At 37.8% G+C, this 21,235-nt stretch overlaps 2 protein-coding genes across 4 annotated transcripts; both read right to left on the reverse strand.

The window, feature by feature from the left end:
• Positions 1 to 1,136: 1,136 nt before the first annotated feature.
• On the reverse strand, positions 1,137 to 15,564 carry pknox1.2 (pbx/knotted 1 homeobox 1.2). The gene is made up of 11 exons (XM_039688042.2): positions 15,435 to 15,564; positions 13,571 to 13,683; positions 12,278 to 12,426; positions 12,025 to 12,196; positions 10,643 to 10,813; positions 10,450 to 10,564; positions 9,118 to 9,215; positions 8,839 to 8,967; positions 6,624 to 6,700; positions 6,383 to 6,546; positions 1,137 to 2,925 (listed from the first exon to the last, which is right to left on the reverse strand). Exons 2-11 carry the CDS (start codon positions 13,619 to 13,621, stop codon positions 2,723 to 2,725), a joined length of 1,329 nt encoding a protein of 442 aa, XP_039543976.1. The 5' UTR covers positions 13,622 to 13,683; positions 15,435 to 15,564; the 3' UTR covers positions 1,137 to 2,722.
• On the reverse strand, positions 15,483 to 20,970 carry LOC120490675 (uncharacterized). 3 transcript variants are annotated; one of them, XR_005625114.2, is made up of 8 exons: positions 20,726 to 20,970; positions 20,505 to 20,585; positions 19,436 to 19,535; positions 17,146 to 18,282; positions 16,278 to 16,341; positions 16,004 to 16,128; positions 15,818 to 15,910; positions 15,483 to 15,602 (listed from the first exon to the last, which is right to left on the reverse strand). XR_005625114.2 is itself a non-coding variant. In XM_039688009.2 (7 exons), the coding sequence occupies exons 2-7, from the start codon at positions 20,556 to 20,558 to the stop codon at positions 15,879 to 15,881; spliced, it is 1,512 nt and encodes a 503-aa protein (XP_039543943.2). In that variant the 5' UTR covers positions 20,559 to 20,585; positions 20,726 to 20,970; the 3' UTR covers positions 15,611 to 15,878. The 3 variants fall into 3 exon arrangements, 1 of the variants encoding a protein (XP_039543943.2); XM_039688009.2 differs by lacking the exon at positions 15,483 to 15,602 and having other exon boundaries at positions 15,611 to 15,910; XR_016168811.1 differs by lacking the exons at positions 15,483 to 15,602; positions 15,818 to 15,910 and having other exon boundaries at positions 16,114 to 16,128; positions 16,278 to 16,336.
• Between the last annotated feature and the right edge of the window lie 265 nt (positions 20,971 to 21,235).

Below are 21,235 nucleotides of genomic sequence, written 5' to 3' on the forward strand. Positions count from 1 at the left end.
AAGTCAGAATTGCGAGATATAAAGTCAGAATTGCGTGATATAAAGTCAGAATTGCGAGATATAAAGTCAGAATTGCGTGATATAAAGTCAGAATTGCGAGATATAAAGTCAGAATTGCGAGATATAAAGTCAGAATTGCGAGATATAAAGTCAGAATTGCGTGATATAAAGTCAGAATTGCGAGATATAAAGTCAGAATTGCGAGATGGAAAGTCAGAATTGCGAGATATAAAGTCAGAATTGCGTGATATAAAGTCAGAATTGCGAGATATAAAGTCAGAATTGCGAGATATAAAGTCAGAATTGCGAGATATAAAGTCAGAATTGCGTGATATAAAGTCAGAATTGCGAGATATAAAGTCAGAATTGCGTGATATAAAGTCAGAATTGCGAGATATAAAGTCAGAATTGCGAGATATAAAGTCAGAATTGCGAGATATAAAGTCAGAATTGCGAGATATAAAGTCAGAATTGCGTGATATAAAGTCAGAATTGCGAGATATAAAGTCAGAATTGCGTGATATAAAGTCAGAATTGCGAGATATAAAGTCAGAATTGCGTGATATAAAGTCAGATAAAAAGTCACAATTATTTTTTTATTCAGTGGCGGAAACAAGCTTCCACACATTCAGTCTATAGAAGCATAGTGTTTCTTTACAAAGTGACATCGCCAACTACTGGCCTGGCGTGAATAATACAGCATTTTTAGTCATTTTCACACAGATCCGTATGAACTGGGATCATTTTGACAACATTGTCATTTGTACGCAAATAAAAACAAATTTCCATTTTTAGTACATTGTTGTTGTGTAAACGTACCCCAAGTCTCTATTCTGCTCATTCAAATCTCTCCATTCCTTCCACTATTTAAAATGTGCAAAAAGTGTTGCAAAATGAGTAAATGCTAAACCAGAGTAACAAATCCGATTAGAAAAAAATAAAATAAAATAATAATAATAAATAAGCAATTTTCTGAGAACTACATTACAATTCCAAATGATTTATTTGTTAACGTTGCAGACTCAGTGAAGGTTACACTAAAAATACTCTCTCGGCCCTGACGTGAATGTAGCTCATGACCTCTGATGTCATACTACAGGATGCACAAACAAAACAAATCCCATGCAACAGTGTCCTTCAGGTACAGTGTTCTTTATTACAAAATGAAGAGTCTGAAAGGCAAATCTGTGTGTGTGAGAGAGACAGAAAAGAGAAAAATGTTCAAATCCAGCGTTTAAACCTAAGCTAACGGAGTAGACTTTCTGCTTCTGGGTTAGTCATCTGACCGATGGCATCACAAGACTAATGCTAGAAATGAAAAAGCCACTCAGTACTGACAGCCTAAAGCACATACTGAATATGCGAAATAACTATAAAACAGTATATATGAGTGACTGCTGTAAAAAAAAAAGCTGGGACAAACATGTCCATAATCCAAATTTTATACCGGCTTCTACTGTATTGAAATATACCATGAAGATTTTACTGCAAACAGCTCAAATGTACCAATCTCATGGAGTTTACACTGTCACTGATAGATTTGAGAGCATACAGTATGTTTCTAAAAATAATATTGTATGTTTCTTTACAATAATAAATGAAAACACATGCAATCAATCCTTAAATATTGAAAACATTAGTTTTATCCACTCCGATAAGGTGAAAAACATGTTTTCCTGTGAAAACTCGACAGAACAGTCCATGTTAACGTGGAATAAAAAAAGAAATCAGTCATAAATGTTTGAGCTGAAAGGGTTTAACATCAAGGATGCGTCCCTTTGCTGAAAAATATACATAAATACAAGTCTTGTGGACGTCCTTCTCGGTTCAACTTCGGTTAATATAATCATTAAAAAGAAATAACATTTCCTTCTCATACAACAATTACAGGCATTGAATGTCGCAAACAATAATCACGACCTTGCAAAATGTCATTTTTGGACACGGTATTCATGTCGATTGCACAGGAAGTGACATCAGAGACCGTCTCACATTGCGGCATTAAAAATGTAAAAATGTAAGGCTTCAGAGTCTATGCCTTCAGCGTACAGTATTATCCATTCTTTGTACTAAGTAGTTCCCACAAACCTCCTGCACGTTAAAAGTGTGTGTTTTTTTGTCTTTTTCATACATAAATACTCCTTACAAAACATAGCAAACCAGAGCAAAACAAACAAATGGATAAAAACAAAACAAATTGGCACCGGTCAATTGTGACAGTGTACTATAAAAATAGTTCCTTCTTTTTCCTGGTGCCTGATTAAAGCAAACACAGGCATGCAAGAGACGAAATCTCATTGTCATAGTATCTGAGACCATGAGGATACGTACAACCGAATCATCCAGCATCACTATTTTTTTTATTTCCTTCTTTTTAGCTCTTTCAAAATGTGCTTTGAACACTTTCTTTAAGTTTACAGTATCATACAAAAAAAGTGCACTCGGCTAACTGTGTGGAAAATGATGTGTGTGTTCCGCCGTGAGAGAGACTTGTGCTTTTACCTGTGTGTGTGTGTGTGTGGTTCGTTTCGGTGTGTGTGGCTTTAAGCCCTTTTCTCTGTACTCCAAACAAGCTGTTTGACAGCTTGAGGATGTGCGCTGTGACCTTCAACACGCCAGCCGAGGTGTTTGTGTGAATGTCTCTTAGTGCTCTAATGCTCCTTAAACGTCTCTCTCTATATACTATATACGTTACTGTGAGAGTGTGTGTGGTTCAGTCCTACTACAGCGAGTCGCTGGTCTCCAGGCCCAGCCTGGTCATGTCGGAGTGAGAAGGATCATTGTCCTCGTCCTCTTCGTCGTCGTCGTCATCATCATCATCCTCGCTGTGACCTCCCATCATGACCTGCTGCATGGCCAGCGTAGCTCCATCTGATGAGAGCGTCTGTAGTCCGTCCTCACCCACACCGACTGTTACTGTGGTACCTGAGAATGACAACCATATAATTCAAATGTATACCGTATGTTCACATACAAACTAAAATCATTGGTTCTTGCTGAAGCTCAAAGGTGCTGCGTAACACGAGAATGAACCTCATTGGTTCTTGCTGAAGCTCAAACGTGATGCGTAACATGAGAATGAACCTCATTGGTTCTTGCTGAAGCTCAAACGTGATGCGTAACACGAGAATGAACCTCATTGGTTCTTGAAGCTCAAACGTGATGCGTAACACGAGAATGAACCTCATTGGTTCTTGAAAAAGCTCAAACGTGATTGCGTAACATGAGAAGGAACCTCATTGGTTCTTGCTGAAGCTCAAACGTGCTGCGTAACACGAGAATGAACCTCATTGGTTCTTGAAAAAGCTCAAACGTGATGCGTAACACGAGAATGAACCTCATTGGTTCTTGAAGCTCAAACGTGATGCGTAACACGAGAATGAACCTCATTGGTTCTTGAAGCTCAAACGTGATGCGTAACACGAGAATGAACCTCATTGGTTCTTGAAGCTCAAACGTGATGCGTAACATGAGAATGAACCTCATTGGCTCTTGCAGAAGCTCAAACGTGATGCGTAACACGAGAATGAACCTCATTGGTTCTTGAAGCTCAAACGTGATGCGTAACATGAGAATGAACCTCATTGGTTCTTGAAGCTCAAACGTGATGCGTAACACGAGAATGAACCTCATTGGTTCTTGAAGCTCAAACGTGATGCGTAACACGAAAATGAACCTCATTGGTTCTTGAAGCTCAAACGTGATGCGTAACATGAGAATGAACCTCATTGGCTCTTGCGGAAGCTCAAACGTGATGCGTAACACGAGAATGAACCTCATTGGTTCTTGAAGCTCAAACGTGATGCGTAACACGAAAATGAACCTCATTGGCTCTTGCAGAAGCTCAAACGTGATGCGTAACACGAGAATGAACCTCATTGGTTCTTGAAGCTCAAACGTGATGCGTAACATGAGAATGAACCTCATTGGCTCTTGCGGAAGCTCAAACGTGATGCGTAACACGAAAATGAACCTCATTGGTTCTTGAAGCTCAAACGTGATGCGTAACATGAGAATGAACCTCATTGGCTCTTGCGGAAGCTCAAACGTGATGCGTAACACGAGAATGAACCTCATTGGTTCTTGAAGCTCAAACGTGATGCGTAACACGAAAATGAACCTCATTGGCTCTTGCAGAAGCTCAAACGTGATGCGTAACACGAGAATGAACCTCATTGGTTCTTGAAGCTCAAACGTGATGCGTAACACGAGAATGAACCTCATTGGTTCTTGAAGCTCAAACGTGATGCGTAACACGAAAATGAACCTCATTGGCTCTTGCAGAAGCTCAAACGTGATGCGTAACGCGAGAATGAACCTCATTGGTTCTTGAAGCTCAAACGTGCTGCGTAACACGAGAATGAACCTCATTGGTTCTTGAAGCTCAAACGTGATGCGTAACACGAGAATGAACCTCATTGGTTCTTGAAGCTCAAACGTGATGCGTAACACGAAAATGAACCTCATTGGCTCTTGCAGAAGCTCAAACGTGATGCGTAACGTGAGAATGAACCTCATTGGTTCTTGAAGCTCAAACGTGATGCGTAACACGAGAATGAATCTCATTGGTTCTTGAAGCTCAAACGTGATGCGTAACATGAGAATGAACCTCATTGGTTCTTGAAGCTCAAACGTGATGTGTAACATGAGAATGAACCTCATTGGTTCTTGAAGCTCAAACGTGATGTGTAACACGAGAAAGAACCTCATTGGTTCTTGAAGCTCAAACGTGATGTGTAACATGAGAATGAACCTCATTGGTTCTTGAAGCTCAAACGTGATGCGTAACATGAGAATGAACCTCATTGGTTCTTGAAGCTCAAACGTGATGCGTAACATGAGAATGAACCTCATTGGTTCTTGAAGCTCAAACGTGATGTGTAACATGAGAATGAACCTCATTGGTTCTTGAAGCTCAAATGTGATGTGTAACATGAGAATGAACCTCATTGGTTCTTGAAGCTCAAATGTGATGTGTAACATGAGAATGAACCTCATTGGTTCTTGAAGCTCAAACGTGATGTGTAACATGAGAATGAACCTCATTGGTTCTTGAAGCTCAAACGTGATGCGTAACACGAGAATGAACCTCATTGGTTCTTGAAGCTCAAACGTGATGCGTAACATGAGAATGAACCTCATTGGTTCTTGAAGCTCAAACGTGATGCGTAACGCGAGAATGAACCTCATTGGTTCTTGAAGCTCAAACGTGATGCGTAACGCGAGAATGAACCTCATTGGTTCTTGAAGCTCAAACGTGATGCGTAACATGAGAATGAACCTCATTGGTTCTTGAAGCTCAAACGTGATGCGTAACACGAGAATGAACCTCATTGGCTCTTGCAGAAGCTCAAACGTGATGCGTAACGCGAGAATGAACCTCATTGGTTCTTGAAGCTCAAACGTGCTGCGTAACACGAGAGTGAACCTCATTGGTTCTTGAAGCTCAAACGTGATGCGTAACATGAGAATGAACCTCATTGGTTCTTGAAGCTCAAACGTGATGCGTAACATGAGAATGAACCTCATTGGTTCTTGAAGCTCAAACGTGATGCGTAACACGAGAATTAACCTCATTGGTTCTTGAAGCTCAAACGTGATGCGTAACACGAGAATGAACCTCATTGGTTCTTGAAGCTCAAACGTGATGCGTAACATGAGAATGAACCTCATTGGTTCTTGCTGAAGCTCAAACGTGATGCGTAACATGAGAATGAACCTCATTGGTTCTTGAAAAAGCTCAAACGTGATGCGTAACATGAGAATGAACCTCATTGGTTCTTGCTGAAGCTCAAACGTGATGCGTAACACGAGAATGAACCTCATTGGTTCTTGAAGCTCAAACGTGATGCGTAACACGAGAATGAACCTCATTGGTTCTTGAAGCTCAAACGTGATGCGTAACACGAGAATGAACCTCATTGGTTCTTGAAGCTCAAACGTGATGCGTAACATGAGAATGAACCTCATTGGTTCTTGAAGCTCAAACGTGATGCGTAACGCGAGAATGAACCTCATTGGTTCTTGAAGCTCAAACGTGATGCGTAACGCGAGAATGAACCTCATTGGTTCTTGAAGCTCAAACGTGATGCGTAACATAAAAGCCTAAATTCAATCCGTTCATCATATAGCGTAGACTGTTAATGGAGGGACAGAAATCTCTTAATTTGTGTTTTGAAAATGAATGAAAGTCTTACAGGTATGGAACGACACGAGAGTGAGTAAATGATGACAGAATTTACATTTTAGGCTGAATTAACCCTTTAACGGTGTGAGTTGTGCAAAGGAAATCACCCCTCTAACAACTTAAAATGTACCCCTGTGCCCTCAAACTAAATAATAATCTGTGCAGTTTTAATCTATGATGTCTAAAGCGCCGTACCGTCTTCCATGGTGACCTGTTGCTGGGTCACAGAGGAGGCGAGGGAGTTGGGCCAGAAGCGTTGTAGGGGTCGTGTCTGGGGCGTCTTCTTTTTGCTCTTGGGTGTGTCTGAAGAGCTGGCATCCAGCATAGGCTGAAGGATCCGTCGTCGAGCGTTAATAAACCTGGAGACATTGAGCCAATCAGAGGAGATCCAGATGACTACCCTGTTCCTACACATGTATAAAGCGTGATAACTCACCAGTTGTTAACCTGCAGCAGTGTGAGGTTGGTCTGCAGGGCAATCTGTTTCTTCTCATCTTCTGTAGGATATGGGTGCTGGGAGGGACAGAAATAAGATGGTTTTACAACTTCTCTCTATTGGATAGTGTCTCTGAACAATGTCTCTCTGTGGGCCGCCCATCTAAACAGAAGCCTGACAGAAAAGCTTCAGTGATCAGGGCAGCGTCTCCAGAAACTCAGTCATATGAGAGTGTGAATGTACACGAGCCAGTCATCCACACCTTCCGGCTCACTTAATTCATCTATACATTTAAAAAAACCCTCACTTGAGTATTATGATCAAAAGCAACTTCAAGCAATGTTTTTTTTTTCTCAGCTTGAGTAGCTCTGTGGTCTGATAATGTGACGTTTTCATTATATATAAGCAAATTCAGTGAACAGCACAACAATTTAACTTTATATTGACAAATTAAATTATTACATCAAAATAATTCAATTATTCATAAAGAACAAGTTGACATAAAAAAAAAATTACATACATATTTCGCTGTCATTTAGGAATACGCTTGAATGGGTGTTTTAATTGAGATCGTGGCCTTTTAACGATTAATCATTTAGCTCTAACACTAGTGTTCAAAGGTAAAACGGTCAGGCACTTGATTTTGCTTGATTAGATTGTGAATAATTGTCGTGATACTGCAGGGTTTATTTGATGACAATAGTGAAAAAAAAATCATCTTTCTGTGAATAGGCTATTAGACTGGCCCAACCATAGATATCTACAGTATATAAAGGCTAGATATCTCGTCCGCGCTGCTGGCCAATGGAGGTCGACGTCAGCACCTGGCGGCCATCTTGTCACAGGCAGCTCGCTCACTGGTAACATTGTTTTAATGGTGCATGTACTTTTTAAATCACCGTAACTTGCTCAATTTTCGACCGATTTTCAAACGGTCTGGTTCGTTATAAACGGCAGAGATGTAGTTATGATACAGCATACTTATGAATAATAAGCGTACAAATAAATAATCATCCAGAATTATAGCCACGTTAACCCTCTGGGCTTCTTCGTAAATGGGTTACACTTAGCTTCCTCCCGGTCAAAAACGGACGAAGCCTTAAAATTTAACTTTACTTCTTCCCAGGATAACCATTCAAATACATTTTTGTTCTATAATATTTTCTGATTATTATTTAGAATTTTTAGAATTTTTTATGATACTTTGCATTAATTATATAATTTTTATGAGGTATTTTTTCCATTAGAATTAATATACATTTTTTTTTTTACATTTTTTTTTTTTCAATAAATTTCACATCAAAATAGAGTGTCAGCTAATAAAAAAATAATAATTCAAGTAGAAGAGCGCTACCTAGTGGCTTTAAAAAATAGTTGCAATTTTTTAAAAAACATGTGTGCAATGTCCTGTACAGCCTGTAGGCTGCCTATAGCTTCCTATTCAAATACATAGAAAGGCTTTTTGATTCTTTTTGTTGGTTTAGACATGATTTCTCATGTCTGTGTGCGTGTGAGTGCGCATTTGAGCAAGATTTTTTTCTCATTTGTTGATTTTATTTGTTGATTTTTATTGATTTTATCTGTGTATGTGTGTGTGTTTGTGTGCGTGCGTGTGTGTGTGTGTGTGTGTGTGGGGGGGGGGGGGGTCTTATTTGCACTCTTGATGTTCTAGAGTGTCACCCCTTCATTGCTGTACACTTTTTTTCTGCACAGTTGCTGATCTGTAGCTTGTACCACCAAAAGTTTCTCTGAGTTTTCCTGTTTTTTCGTATTTCCCATTCATTTCCTATGTCGGTCATTTTTGACCGGGAGGAAGCTAAGTGTGACTTTTTTTTTTTTACAACCCTTTAACAAATCAGAATCATCTCCTTGATTTTTGTGTGTGTTCATATAGGTAATACAACAAAAGTCACCAAGTTTCAGCCCGATCCGTTCAAGCAAAAAAATTAAACATTTCAAAACGTAACAGTTTTCGGTCATTTTTGACCGAAGAAGCCCAGAGGGTTAATAACGTTTGTAAGAAATCAAACCGTTGGTAAATCTGTCGAGAGTATTTCTTACGTCAGATACCACAGAGCCCGCCAGAAAGCCTGTCTGTGACAAGATGGCCGCCGGTGATGACGATAAACACTCCGCCGTGAGACATCTAGCCTTTATATAGATATCTATGGGCCCAACACTATAAAACTGTGAAGGACAGAAGAATCGGACTTACACCAATGTGCTGGAAGAGCCAGGAACGCATGACGTTGGTGGCTTGTTTGGGCAGGATGCCTCTCTTGGCCTTAGACGAGCTGTCCTCCTGACTGAAAAAGCTCAGATCCTGGTTCAGCTGCAACTGAAGCTGTGGGCAAACCAACTCAGCTGTCAAGAGTGTGTGCATGTGTGATAACGCCATCCATAATGTAAAAGATTATGAAGCTGTGCTGCTAAATAGTTGGACCAACCAAAGAAACTCTTAATGACACGAGTGTGTTTGGTGACGATCTCTCACCTGTGAGTTCTGGATGCGTATTGTTCCAGGTGACAGAGTCTGTGTGACCACCTGTCCCTGTGGAGTAACAACTGTAACGGGCTGATATACTGTACCACCTGGACAGAACAAACACACGATCACAGAGTCATTATATACCAGACTAAGGAAAAAAAATGGAATAAAACATTTAAGTAATTCAATTATTCACAGAGATACAACGTGTTTAATATACATTAGCATTCAAAGGTTTAGGCTCGGTAAAAATAGTTTTGAGTGTAATTATACATTTAAGTAATGAGTGATAATAATTAACTAGATATACTTATTCTAGGGTTAGATTAGGGCATGTAATTATGCATAATTTATAGTAGTTACTATAGTAACTACACTGTGTATACAGTGCACTGTAAAGTTTTAGTCAAGGACATATTAAATTATCAATTATTAATAATCAAATAATATATATAAAAAAAGATGAAAAGGTATCATGATTTTCACAAAAATATTTAGCAGCACAACTGTTTTCAACATTGATAATAATAAGAAATGTCTCTTGAGCAGCAAATCAGCATATCAGAATGATTTCTGAAGGATCATGTGACACTAAAGACTGGAGTAATAGATTGCAACAGTCTGGTTCCGGTCGTAAAAAACCTATTCATTTTCTCCATAGGGAATTTTCTTTTTAATGATATCTTTTAAAGCTTTAAAGACAGACATACTGTGGGCTACAAGGTTGTTAATCGACGGTGAGCATTTTGTGCTTATAAAACTTAAACTTTTGTATTTATTTTTAAACGAGCGATCGTTTCGCTTGATAAGACCCTTATTCATCGTCTGGAATCGTTTAAAGCCTTTTGAAGCTGCACTGAAACTGTCATTTAAACCTTGAACCGTTTGGTTCCCAATGAAGTCCATTATATGCTGAAAAATGTTCTCATTAAAAACCTTAATTTCTTTTCGACTGAAGAAAGAAAGACATGGACATCTTAGATGACATGGGGGTGGGTAAATTATCAGCAAAAGTTGTTTTAAAAGTGAACTACTCCTTTAATGAAGACACTTGGAAAATAAATAGAAAAAATATTTCCGGAACAAATGCCAAATTTCAGCTTTGCCATCACACAACATTACTTCCTCTACCCCACCCAATACAAGAGAGTGGCAACGTATCCATTACAGATGTACTGTATTCACCATTGAAGTGAACATAACGCTGTTTTACTTCCATAGTGTAATGGGATAATCAGAATTCAGTAAAAATGTATTTAGTATTCAGTAAAATGTTGGTATGGCAAATGTGAGACCTTGAAAGAAATCAGACACGGAAGAGTAAAACAATCAACAAACCTGTTACCACCTGTGTGGGGTTTACAGTTGTGACAGTAACGTTGCCTTGTTGTAAAGCCGATGCTGACACTACAAGACCTTGTGAACTCATGGCTCCAGTGAACGAGCTCAGCGGCTGCGAGGAGAACATGTGCACAACGGTTATTTTCTAAGAGAAGATGGAGAGAGATTTCTACAATGTCCCTGAGTGTACCTGTGTCTGTGTTGGCGAGTAGGGACTTCCTGGCTCTCCGCTGAGCAGAGTCTCGCTGTTCATCTTAGTCTTGAGGCAGGCGATGTAGCGGCTGCAGAAATCTTTACACAGGTCGTTTACCTTCTCCAGCTCCAACAGGTGAATCCGTAACACCTGGATGGCCTTCACCATCTGAGTGCAGTACATTTAACAAGCGTTTAGATAATGACTCTATTTTCATTTCCTCACCAGTCATGTATCTCGATGGACTCTAATGAGTGTGTGAAAATGATTTACTAAGCACAAATTTTATACCATTTTGTCAAAATAAAAAAGCACTAAAAACTAAAGCCTAATCTTATAATCATTAAAAAAAATGGAAATTCATTTTGAGATTTAAGTGTTATTACATTCACAATGTTTTGAAATATTAACTTAAAGTGAGTGTTAGTTGATGACAAAAGCAATCAATATGTAGAAATAGTGGAAATAAACATGCATGCTTAAATATCCAATACCGACTGCTATCGATATTCGATAAATAAACAAAATGATTCATATTGCCCAATAACTGATAATAAACCATGCATCCCTAAATATACACTACCATTCAAAAGTTATGGGTCAGTATGTTTCATTAAAAAAAGAATACTTTTATGCATTAAGGATGCATTAAATTGATCAAAAGTGACAGTAAATTTCATATAAATGCTGTCCTTTTGAATTATCCATTCAAAGGTATTCAAAAGGGGGGGAAAGTATTAGGGCTGTCAAACGATTAATCGCATCCAAAATAAAAGTTTGTGTTTACATAATATATGTGGGTGCACTGTGTATAATTATTTTGTATATCTAAATACACACACATACTTGTATATATTAAAGAAATATTTCCATGTATATAGATTTATTTATAATTTATATTATATATAAATCTAAATATTTTATATATAAATAATATTTTTTTCAAAAATATACATGCGTGTGTGTGTGTGTATTTATATACAAATAATTATACACAGTGCACCCACATATATTATGTAAACACAAACTTTTATTTTGGATGCGATTAATCGTTTGACAGCCCTAAAAAGTCTAAAGGTTTCCACAGAAATATTAAGCAGCACAACTATTTTCAACTGATAATAATATGAAATGTTTCTTGGGGAACAAATCAGCATATTAGAAGGATTTCTGAAGGATCTTATATTGAAATAACACTGATACACAATATTACTGATTTTACCTGTGTTTGTGACAAAATAAAATGCAGCCTTGGTGAGCATCAGAGACTTCTTTCAAAACCTTATCTTACCGACCACGAACTTTTGAACGGTAAATATTTAAAAAACCTGCTTAAGTAATTGATCGGAACGACAGTTTAATGGCAAGGTGCTTCTTACCAGATTGTCCAAATCGGGGTCCTCGCTGAAGAACGCCTTGCCTTCCTTCTCCTGGTTTCGCACAAAGTTCTCGATATCCACATCGAAACTGGCCGAGGTCACGCACTCCGAGCTCTGAGTGGATTGCTCGCATTTCTCAAAGAGCAGTGCCAACAGGGGGAACAAGGGGTGTCTGACAGTCAACAAACACATCGCTCTTTTAAACACAAATACATATCCGAGAGCAATTTCCAAGAGAAAACCGGGAAGTTACCTGTAAATGGCCGTCTTGTAGACCTCCATAGGAGACTGTGGCTCGGACGGTGCTGAGCTGCTCTCGTCTTCCTCTCTCTCCCCCTCTTCCTCTTCTTCGTCCTCCAACGTCACCTCCACTTGTCCCGCCGCCTGTTCTCCCACTTGCATCTGCATGGGACAGATAGAGAATGAATGTGTGAGGTATATGGAAGTTAGCAATGTCAGCTGGCATGTCCGCGGGCGGTAACGTCCGTGTGTGGGCTCGGGCTTCTCTGAGGAACACAGTCTCTCTGTCACAGAGCAGACGAGACCCTGAGGGTCGACATGCCATGGGGTTTCAAATCACGTAAGAAAAACTCGTTTTCAACAAAGGCGCTTCTCTCTCGAATCTCAGACTACTCTATCTTTGTCTATCAAATTTAGAAAGGTTTCACAGATTTAACAGAATGGTTTTTCACATTAGTTTCAGGCTGTTTAGCAGAAAACTACCTTGAGTGACTGTTTGACTTAACATGCAAGATATCCAGATCAGAGATCAAGCATGTGTTACTTGAAATTTAAAGTCAAATATAAAAGAAAATATTTTATTGAACTATTTGTTAAGGCAACATTCCTTAATTTTACTATTTAACTATTTGATAGTATTTTAATAGTATTTAAAACTATTTCAAATTAAAAAAACAACTACTAAATATTAATCTTATATATTAATAAAACTATAATAGAATTATTATAATGCAATAATCCATTCACATATTAAAATTATAATATACTATACACAGAGTTGGTTTCTTTTCTCATTTGTACAGTTTTTTTTTTCTTTGTACATCATAGTTGGACAGGCCCACATGATTGAGTGCATGTGATGGAGAGCAACAATAGTGTTGATTGAAAAGGAGATGTTAAAAATATTTCACGACTGCTGGAAAATCTCGGGTTAGTCTCGAGTCTCTCTATCTCTCCATCCGATACCGCAGAGGTCAGACTTCCCAGAATTCACAAGACATCAATCTCAGAGTGTGAGATTTTTATTGCGATATAAAGATGGTTATCACTTTATTTAAAGGAATAGTTCACATTCCAATACCATTACAAAGCTGGTAAAAGCCAGGATATTATTAAATACAACTCTGATTGTGTTCGGCTGAAAGAAGAAAGTCTTATACACCTAGGATGGCTTCAGGGTGACTAAATTATGGGATATATTTCACTTTTGGGTGAACTATTCCTTTAAAAGGTCAATTAAACACATTCACATAAAACAAAAACAGTGTTACATTGGCTTCTACTCTTGCACTTTGGCAACACAAACCTGTTCAGCCTCTTGGTAATCCTCCATGGACACCGATGGGGATGTCATCATAGTTACTGTTGCCGTGGGCAATGCTTGAGCATTCTATAAAGCTGATCTTCAGCACCACTAAACTGCCACAACAAAGAGAAACATTTATGTGGAGGAAGAACTACCAAACAGCATTAAAACCTGACACTCTTCACTATATAGTGGAAAATGAGTAATTAGCTATATCTTATTTATAGGTGTAAAACACGTCATTTTATTAATTTTATAAAAAATGTTAGCATTTTTTTTAAATGTTTGCATTTTTTACTCTTTTTTTCTTTACTCTTTTCTTTCTCTGCTTATGGTTTTACTGCTTGTACAGCACTATGGTCAACTCTGTTGTTTTATTCAGTGCTTTATAAATAAATTTTAATTTGAATTTAATTTATTGCATTAGGGCCATATACACATTGGCCAGGCCAAATAATAAATATTTAAAGTTACATTATCATTATCAAAGGCCATTATAAACGGCCTACCAACGTGCACACTTAGACAAATTACTAAAGTTTTACTATCAGCCTTAACTAACTGAACAATTAGTATATTTGTTCTCAAATTATTACAGTAAAAAGCATTTTTAAATAATTGTCTTAATTTTAAAAAATGTTGCACATTTTATGTGTGCATATATATATATATATATATATATATATATATATATATATATATATATATATATATATCTCCACACATTTATATTAGTGCTGACAAATTGATTAATTGTGATTAATCATTTCTAACATAAGTCGGTGTTTATATAATATGTATAGGCCTATATATATATATATATATATATATATATATATATATATACAGGCCAATATGTGTGTGTGTGTGTGTACTGTACACAAACATACCAACATAACATAAAAACCCAAACTTTTATGTTGGGAAAGACTAATCGATTAGACATCACTAATATATAGTTAAAAAACGACAGTTTTGTTGCAATAAAAGTTTATGCGCTACATATAAGTGACTTAACAAAGTATTGTTTTATTTACAGAATAACATTCATGTTCTTCAAAACAAACGTATGCTGAATTGGATAAACATCTGCAATGGTCATCTGCAGCGAACAGACGAATACAAAATCGAGATATAAATAGTAACATCGTTAAATGTATCTGCACTGCAATACGACTTCAATGAGTGGAACCGAACTGAGAATATCTAACGTTACATTTTAAAACGTCATCGATACTCCTGTATATTGTTCGGGGGTTATTCATTTCGTAATGTGGTCTTATATATCTTCGTCTTTTTCTTCAGCCAGATGACTGTATCTCATTCTCTCTATTACTGTAGGCGCCATGTTTGTACTGAGCTTCTGTTCAGGTTCAAACCCATTGCCTATATGTTCATATCTAGTGTTTTATTCGATGCGCTTTATTCATCCATAAGAACCGCTGGCGCAATCAATGTACAATTATAGTGCGTAACCTACGTCATAACGAAAAACATCAGCCTTCGTGAGTTTTCGCCGACTTATAAAATTATCGTCGCTGTCTCTTTAAATATAATAAAAAGCCTGCCCATAATCGCCTATCAATCAATCTAGGGACATCGGGCTCTCCCTCCCCACCAGTGCAGCCGCCATTCGCACTTCTACTAAAGATCATAAAAAAAGAGCGCTGGGCCTTGACTGTGTCTCGAGCCAGAAATTCTCCCCCGAAACCGCCGTCCAAACATCTGATTTCAGGCTCAAACCATCCTGACCGCGCGCCTCCCGCGGAAGCTCGATCTTATGCGCCGAGTGCATTTTTAGTGTGCGGCCCAGATCGCCTGATTGATAGGGAGTCGGAAAAGAAGATTTTGAGTGACAGCTTACCTTAGTGCCAATCTTCGTCACAATGACAAGCGGCTGCAGCAATCGGGACCCGCAGTTCTTCCATGTCGTCACAGCGTAACGGCACGCAGGCAACTTTGCTCATGAATATTAATGAGATGGGAGGAGACACTAACGGTTGAGGGAAAAGTGCTCGCCCCCTGGAGACTTCTGTGGGGACAATGTAACATGCAGGCTATATTATAAAATAGACATTTCGGTCGGTGCTTTGACGTTTTATTTTAAATAAAGCCCAGTCTAAAATTTCACATATCAAACAACTTTATTTATTTTGCGTTTCTCTTGTTTTTCGTTTTAAAATGTAGGCTACAGTTCTGTAACAGCATTTGCTGACATCATAAATATGATGTCATTCATTCACATACTAGTGCCTTTTAAAATACATCACGAATGATGTATTTCTATGACAATGCCATGCTGTGCTTTTCATTTTGAGTTGCTTTCATCCAGAACAGGCTCTGAAAAAAAAAGATTAAAAAAAAAAAACAGTTTCTGGGATCATCTGATGTTTAATATTCATTCTAAACACACAAAGGCAAAAATATACCCACCAGAGAACCTAAATTCTGGGAACTTGCTTAAGTCTCCACCCCCAAAGAGTCTCTGGAGTTTGGCTAGTTCTTCATTGAAAACTTTCTCATATTCTGGTCCAGCATCTACAAGGCCACCAGAGGCTCTGTATGGACAACACAAACCAGGTTAAATGTGGAAAATGAGTTATTCAAATTAAAATATGTGAGAAATTTGAGATACTTATACAGTATATAGCCTATGGAATGAACGGATTGTTTTCATGTTATTTGATTTAGGGGATGTTTTTCATACTGGCTCTTTGTGGAGTATTCCCGTATCTTGTCGAGAAAGAGTCTCTTAACTGGATCAAGCTGTGCTACAAATGAGAGAGAAATCACTGTTATTTGTTTCTCATTAACATCCAATAATTCTAAAATACAAGGTAAAAACGATATAAACACTGTTCGTTTTCTCACACAAACCGCTCGTTTCGTGTCTTAGGCCATCAATGTGTACTTACATTTACGAGTCATTAAATCATGTTTAATTTAGACTTCTCTGTGCATGCTCTTTGAGGTGGTGACCATAGACCTCCATTATATGACTGACACGAACGGTTTTGACCTAAAAATATCAAAATTGAAACTACTGCGGAAACAAGACACCTACATCTTGGATGCCCTTGAGGTAAGCTAAAACATACCAAAAACTAATTTCAAAGTGTACTATCCCTTTAAAGTCTATATATGTGTGGATGGCAGGTCTTTTATCCATTTTAGGGAAAAAACTCTTCTAAAGCATCCCAGATGTTAGAGCTAGACAAGTACAATTCTGATTACAAAAACGGCACAAACTTGTGCGTTTCCAGCAAAATACCAAAATAAATGGATTTCAGGACACATTAAGCACACATTAAATACAAAAATAAAACATTTTAAGCTAACAAGTGTGTTGCACTATGAAATCCTAATGGCAAAGTGTTGCGAGTAAATGTATTGCATAAAATTATGCATTTATGAAAAAAAAGTCATCTGTCTACAGAGCTTGAGAATCTTAACTTTATGATAATATAAAATTTCCGTGCTTTCCCACAAATAATGGTGCTGAGGTTGCATAAAAACATCAAAATATTCCCTTTTTCATGGAAAACATGGCTTTGAATGCATGCAGGATGACATACCCTCAGGCACCTCGTCAGTTTGTGCTAGAGTTGGGTCCTTCAGATTGATGCACTTTTCTGACTTCTTGCATAGAGAGGCAGATATGGTCTCATCAACAACAGGAAGATCCTCCGCGGATTTAAATAAAGAGACTTCTGGGATGGCGAGTTCTGAGACGGGAATGGCTTCTTCATGACAAACTTCTGGAAGGGTTGGGCCTTCACCACAGGCAACTGCCACAGCGTCAGCTCTGGAAATATCCATTATGTACTCAACTGGAAATGAGCCAACAGCATGATTGATGATCTCTCGGCTAGAAGGTGTTTTGTCCGTATTGACATTTGAAGACCAATCGGAAGCTATGAATTGAGGAAATTGAGGTTGTGAAGAGTACCGTGCTTGAGTAATGTTTACAAATGTTGATGCATTGGTCACTGTAACAACTTCTGACTCTTGTAGAAGAGGACCATCTTCATGCGCAGATGAAACTTCAGGAGTTGCCATTGCTTTGGAGGTCACCATAACTTCAGGCATATGAACTATTTCATCACTAACAGCGATTACGTCTGGTGTGAGATTTTTAGAGGCAGACGCAGCATCATCCACTCCTTTGGTGTTTGTCGCAGAAACTCGACTGATTTTAGTCATATCTTCTTGAGTTGAAAGCTCGTGTGGAGCATTACTTATAGTGGCCGACTCCACAGCTTTGGGTGCTGCATCTTTTGCATTTGAAATTTCAGTGCATGACTTATTATGCCGACCTACCGTGGCCATTTGGTCGACACATTTTGAATATGCAAAACCCACAGCAGAATCGAATAAGGCAGTGGCAGGTGCAGATTCACATGAATCAGTTCTGCCCGCTGCTACGGGCATTTTGGAGGCCATATTCAGAGAAGAACCTGTAACTGCTTCTACATCTACACTGTCCACAGGCGTAGCAGAACCTTCCACATTAACTTTATCTGGGAGGGTGCTGGTAAAAATGTGAACTTTAGCATTGGAAACAATCTCGTCATTCAATTGATTTGGTGTAGCCGGTTTGGTTGTACTTGTAGCAGCTTTCAAGATCACTGATTCTTTCCTCTCTTTGGTCTCCTTGGTCTTTTGCTGCAGTAATCTGGCAATATCGATTATAGTTTTTGGTTTCGCTTTCTCTAGGGTAAAAATAACATTGTATTAATGTACCGGTATATAACAGAAGCAAAGAAAAAAACACTCATATAACTTGATCCCCTAAATTCTGTACACAAAGAACTGTGATTTGCCAATTGAGACATGTTCTTGAAAAACATTACTGTCCGAAAATTTTGTCTTTTGTCCGTAACTGGTCCCTGAAATCAGAGGGAAATAACGCTGATGTAGAAACACCTAACCTTGGCTGTAAGTTTGGTTGAGTGGAATTGTTGTTCCAGGATCAACAAAGATGCTGATAAAGTAACATGTTGTACTTGGTAAAAATCCTAATTCTTAAAGGGATAGTTCACTTTGAAATTAATTTTTGGTATGTTTTAGCTTACCTCAAGGGCATCCAAAATGAGTAGGTGTCTTTGTTTTCACAGTATTTTCAATTTTGATATTTTTAGGTCAAACCGTTCTTGTCTGTCAGTCATATAATGGATGTCTATGGTCACCACCTCAAAGAGTATGCACAGAGCTCGCACAAACCGCTCGTTTCGTGTCTTAGGCCATCAATTTGTACTTACATTTACGGGTCATTGAATCATGTTTAATTTGGACTTCTCTGTGCATGCTCTTTGAGGTGGTGACCATAGACCTCCATTATATGACACGAACGGTTTGACCTAAAAATATCAAAATTGAAACTACTGCGGAAACAAAGACACCTACATCTTGGATGCCCTTGAGGTAAGCTAAAACATATCAAAAACTAATTTCAAAGTGAACTATTCCTTTAAAGTCACAATGAAATCAAAATTGACATATCATTGGAATACTGCAGTATGAATTATTGATGATTTATCTGTGCAATGTATTTTTTTTATGTGCCTTTGTTTTCTTTTAATCAAAATAACCTTGCCTTTCGCTGGCAGTGACATCTCTCTACTCATGTCATTCTGATTTTTACAATAAAGTTTTGGGTTCTCCAAAGAACCTTTCAGTGAAAAGTTCATAAACATCCACATTTTTCTTAGTGTGAAACATTTCAATAATCTGAATAAAGATACTTTTGTGCAATGAAACGGATCCATGGATTTAAAATGTTCTTGGATTAAATAAAGTATTTTTTAGGTTTATCAATATGCCTGAAAAAGTCAAACAAGTGCAATAAAACTCTTGATAACTTACTTATACTTGTATATCTGACGGGCTTCTTGACATTATTTGCTTTGGTGCAGAGCGGCGTCGATAGAGGAACTTTCCAAACAGAGTCGTCCAACCAATGGAACTGAATTAAAGACACACAAAGTCATATAATTTGCAGCATATAATTCTGCAATACTGCAATCTTTACATTAGCTGATATTTGAACATTATTTGTAGAGATTTGAACAAAGCTGTACAAACTCTTGTATGAGAGATTTCAGTAATTTACACAAATTTGAGATTTTGTTTGGTTACTAAACTAACTAACTTATTTCTGAATACTGAATTATTTCCCATGCTGCCAATCAAAATGGTAGGTGTCACAATTGTATGGGTTTTGTTACATTTTTGTTAATAATTAAAATAATATTATTATTTACAATGGATGAGCAGTGCAATAGTTTATGGAAAAAATAATACTTTGTGCCTTTACCGATTTGAAAAAAAATTACAAGGTAGGAATCTTTAACACAGCTGAGTTAAGGCTGCTCTCTCTGTGCCTGCTCAAAAAAGACACAATGCAGCATAAAAGCCAGAATAAATTATGCCCAAAAGACAGTTTCACGAATCACAGAACAAATCTTTTTTCGTGTCATTAGGTTCATTCAACGAACGAAATGAACGAGTTGACTTGGGAAAAGATTCGTTCATACTGATGAACGAGTTTGAATGCGCACGAATGCGCATCACAGGATAAAACTTACTTTGTTGTTTTTTTAAAAATGAGCGATCGTTTCGCTTGATAAGACCCTTATTCATCGTCTGGAATCGTTTAAAGCCCTTTTTGCACCGAAACTGTCTTTTGGACCTTGTTTGGTTCCCATTGAAGTCCATTATATGGAGAAAAATTCCAGAATGTTTTCATCAAAAACCTTAATTTCTTTTCGACTGAAGAAAGAAAGACATAGATATCTTGGATGACATGGGGGTGAGTAAATTATCAGCAAAAGTTTTTTTTTTTTTAAAGTGAACTACTCTTTTAAGAAGCGCTTCTGTGCCACCTTTGCAGTGTTGCGTTCAACTTTAGTGACAGACAGTAATGAACATGTACCTTTTTCAAAACCCTCAAACGCCAAACTCTCTGGAAGGACATAATTGCGAACATCCCTCAGAAGTCAACACTTGAAGGCTCCTTTTATGGCGGAGAGAATAAACAGTTACAGAATGAAGACAGTGAACGTGCAATTTGCAAAGCAAAATACTCGAGTTTTCTCTAACCAAGAGTATAAAGTAGTACGAGAAATTGCCCTTGTGTTAACTCAGTGTGTTTACCCTTTCAGCGCTTTGGTGTTGCTCTCTTTCGACTCATCGACAGTGTTTTTCATAGACACCTCTTGTTTACGCGTCCATCGGAAATCAGGACATGCAGTTGAACGGGATTAAAACTGAATTAAGGCTCTCAGTTAACAACGGCTGTACAGACCAAGCAAGATTAGTGTTCCATAAGGACACAAAAAGTATACATAATCAAGTTGTTTAAATTGTTCTGTGAAGCCAAAAGAAGTTGCGTCATCAGACTGACACGCCCCCACATGGTGCGCGTGCCAGTACGCAAGGCGCGTGTCACTGAAGTAGTTTTCTTTTTTCTGTTCCTCTCACGATGTAAAAATATAGTAAAACAATATAGACCTTACAAAAAAATAAAATACTTTGATATATGGGAGCTGACTTGAAATTTTCAAAGAAATACATGTATTATTATGTTCTAAACATGCTGTTTTTGATAGTGTAGTAAACATTGTATTCAACGAAAAAACTACGTGTACCACTGATACCAATAAT

Source organism: Pimephales promelas, chromosome 6 (genome assembly GCF_988280905.1).
Source record: "Pimephales promelas chromosome 6, fPimPro1.hap1.1, whole genome shotgun sequence".
NCBI classification, from domain to species: Eukaryota; Metazoa; Chordata; class Actinopteri; order Cypriniformes; family Leuciscidae; genus Pimephales; species Pimephales promelas.